At 40.1% G+C, this 7,723-nt stretch overlaps 1 protein-coding gene across 1 annotated transcript in view; it reads right to left on the bottom strand.

The window, feature by feature from the left end:
- LOC102897698 (mucin-16) overlaps window positions 1-7,712 on the bottom strand; it is a 35,463-nt gene extending 27,751 nt beyond the window's left edge. The window contains exons 1-2 of the mRNA XM_025050539.1: window positions 5,733-7,712; window positions 4,112-4,216 (exon numbers count right to left, since the gene is read on the bottom strand). Coding sequence (XP_024906307.1) covers window positions 4,112-4,216; window positions 5,733-7,686 — 2,059 coding nt within the window. The 5' untranslated portion in view covers window positions 7,687-7,712. The remainder of the gene's footprint in view (window positions 1-4,111; window positions 4,217-5,732) is intronic.
- Between the last annotated feature and the right edge of the window lie 11 nt (window positions 7,713-7,723).

A 7,723-nucleotide genomic window follows, 5' to 3' on the forward strand; every position in this document is an offset into this window, starting at 1 on the left:
TACAACCCCAGGAAGCTCAGAGAGTCCCTAAAAAGATGAACCCAAAAGAGGCTCACACCAAGACACATCATAATTAAAATGCCAATGGTTAAATACAAAGAGAGACTCTTAAAAGCAGCAAGAGAAAAGCAGTTACTTATCTACAAAGGAGCACCCATAAGACTGGCAGCTGATTTCTCAAAAGAAACTATGCAGGTCAAAAGGGCTTAGCACAAAATATTCAACGTAATGAAAACCCAGGATCTACAACCAAGAATACTTTATCCAGCAAAGCTATCATTGAGAGTCAAAGGACAGATAAAGAGATTCTCAGACAAAAATAAGCTAAAAGAATTTATCAACACCAGCCAGAATTACAGGAAATGTTGGAGGGACTTCTTTAAGAAGAAAAAATGTGTATCAAAAACATGAATAAAGAATGATAATAACTACATTCCTATCAACAAGTACCTTAAATGGAAAAGAATTAAATGCTCCAACTAACAGATAGAGTGGCTAAATGGATAAGAAAACAAGACTTCTATATATGCTGCCTCCAAGAGACTTGCTTCAGATTAAAAGACAGACAGACTAAAAGAAAGGGATGGAAAAAGATATTGTCTTGATGGACCTAGAGGGTATTGCACACACAGAATGAAATAAGTCAGACAGAGAAAGACAAATACCACGATTTCGTGTACATGGGGAATTTAAAGAACAAAATCAACAACAACAACAACAATGGAAATAAACTCATAGATACAAAGAATATTTTGAGGGCTACTAGTTGAGGAGGTTGGGAGAATGGCAAAAAAGGGAAAAGGGATTAAAAAGTACAAATGAATAGTTATAAAATAGATATGGAGGTATAAAGTGTAGCATAAAGAAAATAGTTAATAATGTTGTAATAAACATGTAATGGGGAAGAGAGGTACTAGATTTAATGGGGTGATCATTATGTGAGTTCTATAGATCTCTAATGACTATGCTATATAACTGAAACAAATATATTATTATATGCCAACTGTAATTGAAGAAAAAACTCATTGACTTGTACAATGTAAATATGAGCAACTAAATGTCTATTATAATTCAACAAAGCCAGGGGAGTGGGGAGAGGAAAAAAGAAGAAATGCACTCTCCTTAGGACATACCTTTGAATTGCTGTATCAGAAAGTAATAAGAAAGGGTTTGGGTTTTTTTAGAAAGTATATTCAATGACATATACCTTCAATAAAATAAGATTTAAAAAAACATAAAAATGGAGAGAAAAAATATAAAAATGAATCAGTCAGAAATGAAGAACACAATAACTGAAACGAAGAATATATTAGAAGGGAGTGACATCAGAAGCATGTTACCATATGCTTCAACAGCTACAATTCAGTAAAAAACACCTATCCTAACACACGAACATGTCTGAGAGATATGTGTTTCAGAGCATATAAAGGTGGGTGACTCAGGCAAGCAAAGGAGGAGGAAAGAAAGAGAAGAGATTGGTGCTGTGGACAAAGTTCAGAGCTCCCTGTGAGACTTGGAGAGAGAAGAGGAATCAGGTTGAGGTGCGTACTCTCTGTGGCCCCGAGCATTTCTGCCTGAGTGATCAGCATATACTACATTGAACCCAGTGATCAGAGCAGAACCAGAATACAAAAATGCAACTACTGTATTCTAGCAATCGTCATTGCCAGGCAGAAATTGGTCACAGAATCTGGCTGCATCTCCCCTGCCCACTCTCCCAGAACTCATCTCCCAGCACTCTCCCAGAGCTAGCAGCAGGACCCACGGTAACTGCAGCAGTGAGTGTCAAGCTGCAGAGCAGAAAGTCTGCAACCCCAGGAACTGAGACACACACTATAACTGGTTTCAGTAACAGGGGCAGAGATACAGAGGCCAGGCAGCTGAAGCTTGGCGGTCAGCATTACTGGAAGGAAAATAGCCACAGGTGTACTAGTGACCTCTACCACCCCACTCCCACCCATCCAGGCTGATTGGGGGGAGGCACTGGGGTACCTCAGACAGCATAACATTTCATCTGGCTACTAGGGCAGCATCAGGATGTCAGGGGCTCTTTGAATGTTAAGAACTCCATTACCCATCACATTCTCACACAAGGATAGAATTCTGAGGCCAACGGGACCTGGTCACACCTCCGCAGATAATAAAGGACATTTTATTGGCACACAGCAGAAATCCAAGAGGCCTAAGCAGTGTAGGAGGCTTATATGCCAGCTGCTGGGGGGCGGGGGGAACTCTTCTTAACCTGCTTAAAGAGAGTTCACTCTTAATAATAATATTTTTTTAAAAAGCAAAGTGCATTTCCATAAATGCCTGACAGAAATAATCCATCAAATACCATGAACAACCAATGTGACAAGAAAGCTCAAATAGAAAATAAAAATTTCCACAAAATAAACTTAAAGAAATATGTTAAGTGACAGAGAATTCAAGATTGCAATTCTGAAAAGAACTCAACAAGGTGCAAGAAAAATCAGGCAGTTCAATAAACTAGGAAATAAAATCAATGAATAACATAGCAACAAAATCAATACGAATAATTTACTGAAGAGACTGGAACTCAAAAAATAAATAAATAAAACATCTGAAGCTGAAGAACTCAATAAAAAAGATGAAGAATGAAATAGCTAGCTTAGGAAATAGAGCTGAGCAGATGGAAGAAAGAATTAATGATATCAAAGACAGAAATCTGGAAATGATGCAGATGAAAGAAGAGAGAAACTTGAGAGTAAAAAAAATGAAGGAGCTCTACAAGAACTAACTGATACCATCAGAAAGGTATTTCATAATAATAGTAATAATGGGTATATCAGAAGAAGAAGAAAGGGAGAAGGGAACAGAATGCCTATTCAAACAGTTGACAAGAACTTCCCAAACCTATGGAAAGAAGAGGATCCTCGAACCCAAGAAGCAAACAGGACAGCTAATTGTCTCAACCCAAAAAAGCCTTCTTCAAGATACATTGTATTAAAATTATCAAAATTAATGACAAAGAAAGGATTCTCAAGGCAGCCAGGGAAAAGAAGATGGTAACCTATAAAGGAAAACTCATTAGATTATCGTTGGAGTTTTCAGCAAAAACACTAAAAGCTAAGAGAAATGGGAATTGAATATTCAAATTCGTAAAAGAGAAATTGCCAGCCTTGGGGAGTGGATATATCAGTGGTCTTTGTCATCTTTTGGATGCTGTTGTACAGGTCTGTCTGTGACAGGATCATCTGGTTGTTTGGAAAATATGAAACAGTGGAACTGGAGTTCCTGCTTGTCTATGAATGAAGAGGACAATTCCTGCTTTTTCTGAGGAAATCTAATCTGCAATTGTACTCCCACCCAACCCTCCGTATTCTAAAAAATGTTCCCATGATTTTAGGAAGTATTAATGGTTACAGGGAGGTTTCTATGCTTATCAAATTGATCTCTGAGTTTGTTCTAAGAGAATATTTAACAAATCTCAATTTGACAAAAATGGGAAGAGATTCTGTTCCTCCTTTTCTATGTCCACTGTTCCTTCTTTATACTTGGCCTTAACACCAAATATTCATGGTACATCTTCCCCATCTAAAAACTTTGACCACTGAATAGTATTTTTAAGGGATTAGAATATAGTTTAATTTCTTTCTTCTCTTATTTTTTTCCATCTTAGAGACTCATGTTTGGACTTTAAAAAGAAGTTAAGTGCAGGGAAATTAGGTTATAAAAATATTGGTCAGTCTCTAGGCCTCCATCACTTCTTCCTCAAAAGAGAGAACAGCTTTCCTTTGGGAAAAGCTCCAGGACACAGAATTAACTTTCTAATGGCATCACATTCTCCAATATGGTGGCTCCTTCTCATTTAGGATAATTTCAGGAACCATCGACCATTCCTAATCAATTTTTATTATGTTAGTTTCAGACCTCTTTCAGCAAGAATCATCTACTAATAAAAATCCCCTGAACCCAAAATGGTCTCTTGTGGTCTTAGAAACACTTAAGTCCATAGTGAAGAAACAGAACAGATAAACCAACATTTTTAGGAGAAAGCCAACTTCCAGACTATTTCTAGCAAAAGGCAAATTTATCAGAGAATAAACGACAAGGTTCTTAGAGAGACAAATTTGAGCTGCAGCCATCATACCTGTAGAGTAAACTGCTGTCATAGGTGTCGAACGGTCACTTCTCAGCCATGAGAAACTTTCATATATGGGGACATTAGTAGTGGATGCCACAGTCCCAGCAGTGCCTGTAGGAGAGACAGATGGATGAGATGGATACTGATCAGTTTAGAAGGAAAACACAGAGGAAAAATTAACATGTGGACACTTTGGAAACAAAGACACTTATTTACAAGAAAGTGTTATTTAATGACTAGAGTCAGGAAGATATGTGTTTCTGGGTGATTTGAACTCAAAGTTTGCACAGGGATTGTGCCATAGCAAGAATGGCAGAATAAAGTATTAAAAGACAGTAATTGATCCTTTTATCTCATTAGTCTCAGCATCAAAAGTCATGGACATCAATGTGCTGCTCAGGTGACTTCATCTCAGATATTTTAATAGGACATGGTGAAGGGCAAATCCTGGACACTATCATGAAAGACTTTTAGATGATGATGGGAAGCTGTTCATTTTATAAATGAGATAACTAAGGTGATGTGGTCAGTCATTTCAGGGAAAAGAGACAGACACAGAAGCCACATATTCCTGTTTTCACCATTCTTATTGAGAAGGGTCTTTAATCATGGATACCTAGGGAGGTTTAGGGCCTCATATTCATGATGGATTGATTCCTATCTAGGTGAGAATAGGTGACTCTGAGAAAAGTTTCAACACCTAAACATAAAAACAATGATATTCTGCCATATCATGTAGCAATTCCACTTCTAGGAATATACCCAAAAAAATTGAAAGTAAGGACTCAAACAGATATTTGTACACTAATGTTCATAACAGCATTATTCACAACAGATAAAAGAGAAAACTCAAATGTCTATGTATGAATAAATAAAATGTGGTATATACCTAAAATGTGATATTATTCAGCCTTAAAAAAATAAAATTCTGACATCATGACAACATAGATGAACCTTGAAAAAATTATGCAAAGTAAAATAAGCTAGACAAAAAAGGGCAAGTATTGTGTGATTCTACTTATATGAGGTACCCAGAATAGTCAAATTCATAGAGACAGAAAGAATGGTGACTCTAGGTGCTAGAGGAGGAAAAAATGAGAAGTTGTTGTTTAATGGATACAAAGTTTTGGTTTGGGATGATGAAAAAATTCTTATAGTGGTTATGATTGTGCAACAATGTGAATTTACTTAATGCCACTGAATTATATATTTAAATATGGTTTAAATGGCAAATTTTATGTTGGCTATAATTTACCACAATGCAAAAGTTATTTTAATGTGATATTTATCAGGAAAGGCTACAAAGCGTGATATGGATGGGCAATCGTATAACTATGAATACATGCAGGTGACTTCTACAATGAAATAGGAAATCATACACAGGGGACTGTAATGGCTGCCATGGCCAATTGGATTTCCCCTGCATGAAGACTCCTGAACCAAAACAAGAAAGAAACCTTGTGGGGGAAGAAGAAAAAAAGATTTCTCACCATCTTCCATGACCAACTAAAACAAACAGACAAACAAATCTATTTCCAAGATGGCAGAAGCAGCAGGTCCTTACTCGTGAATGGGGGTAAGCTGTCAAGATCAGGGACATAAATATACCCTGACAAAGAATTCTCACCTCTGTTGATTGGGGCCTCTGACAGTGAAGAGGTGGATGTCCAGGGGGACTCTCTCTTGGACTCAGAAGAGGTCAGTTCTCCTGATAGGGTTTTGGCCAGTCCAGTCTCCACTCCCAGGATGGTGTGCTCTGCCCCTGGACTTCCCAAGAAGGAAATAGCCTCAGGAGATTTGTAACTTGTCTGTGCCTGAATGTCGCTAAATGCTTCTGAAGATATCCAAGTTGAGGTTGTGGGGTCTAAGGAAGAGGCCCTGGGCACTGCTCGGGTGGACAGATCAAAAGAATCAGGACTGTTGTTAACAGCAGGGGATAAGTGAATAGAGGAATTTATTTCTCCTTCAGAAGATGAACTAGACAATGAGGTGGCTGAGCTTGTCCCTGCATCTTCCCAAATACCCATGGACGATGTGGTCCCTGGGAGAGATGGAAGAGATCTTATGCCTAGCAGTCCAGAGGCCAAAGAGAAAGTTGACACTTTCTCAGTTGACATTTCCCGAACATTAGGGAAGAATGAGGTAGAGCCTATGGTTTCCCCCATTGTGGGGGAAGTCAATGATGGAATAGTCATCTCAGAGGACAGAGAGGAGGCTGAAGAAGAGGAAACTTGTCCGACCTTCCTCACAGTCACTGATGATTCTGAACTGAGTCCATTTTGCCCTCCAGGAGTGGTTGCCTCAGAGGAAGCTGGGGCAACCATTTGTGAAGTCAGAGGTTGGCTTACAGAAACTGTAATCTCTCCAGCGGTCAAATGATATGGGGAATCAGAAAATGTGCCAACCAATTGGCTTTCCCCCGCTGGAGTGCTTGAGCTAGGAGCACCCATGGACTGAGATGAAGATATTGAGATTGGGATACTTTCCTTGGCCAAAGTTAAATCTGTAGATGTCTCAGATGAAGTTGTGATTCCAGTGGGCAACTGCGTGGTTCTCAACCTTCTTTCATTGTCATAGCCCATCGTGCTTGCTATATTAGTGGAAACAGTAGAAAAAACACTGGCTAGGTCACTTATGGTTTCTGTCATGAACGTCGCTATTGTTGGTTCCCTGAAAGAAGTTCCTTCCATGGATCTGGTTGTTGGGGAAGTGGATCTGGTGATGCCCATAGTAGCAGAGAGAGAGGAGGCAGAGGCTGACACAGTGGTTGGTGCTGTCTCAGCCTTGGTACTATTCTCTGACCCAGTTGAATTTCTAGGTGCAGTGGAATAATTAAATGAGCCTATGTTGGCTTGTGATGTCATTGCTGTAGAAGCAAAAGCCAAAATCTTTAAGAGGTGAGATGTTTTTGGAAGAGCTCTGTTGATTGAGTCTGTAACTGAGTCATTGTTTGAGGCTCTGAGCTCACTCACTAGGTGAGATGAGAATGAGAGAGGTGTAAGGGAAGTCTGTGTGTCCATGGTGGAAAAGTCTTGGGTGGGGGCAGCAGTGAAAGCCAAGGTGGACTTCATTCTAGAAGCAGAGGTCTCAGGAGAAACAGATGAATTCAAATTTCCCTTTGATACATCTGCAGGAGTAAAAGCACGAATATTGGTCTCCAACGAGGTGGAGTGAATAGATGGAGAAAATGTAGTATACATTCCAAAATCGCTGGCAAGGCTGAGAGAATTAGGATCACTGGGCCATTCAGAAGCTGAAGTCCCGGCTGTGGGGATGGTGAGCTTGCCTGTGGCTTCGGAGGAAGCGCTGAGGGTATGGATACCGCCTGCTGTCCCTGCCCCTGAGGGAGACGAAACGGCCAGAGAGGAACGGGTACTTCTGACTCTATCAGCACTTGTCGCTGCAGGGCTTAGTGTCGTGGACAAGGAGACCGCCGAGTTGGGCTCCGTTCTTTCTGTGGCATTATGGGTCTCCGTGGTCATGGAGGAGGTGACTGTCCGGACTGAGAACGTGCTGAACCCTGACACTTTGTCACCAAGGGTTGAGGCCGACGGCAACGGAGGGACACTGGTGATTTCCATGATGTCTCCTGCAGAGGCGGGCTCATGAGAGGAGCAG

The sequence above is a fragment of the Pteropus alecto genome, unplaced genomic scaffold, assembly GCF_000325575.1.
Source record: "Pteropus alecto unplaced genomic scaffold, ASM32557v1 scaffold37, whole genome shotgun sequence".
In the NCBI taxonomy this organism is placed as follows: domain Eukaryota; kingdom Metazoa; phylum Chordata; class Mammalia; order Chiroptera; family Pteropodidae; genus Pteropus; species Pteropus alecto.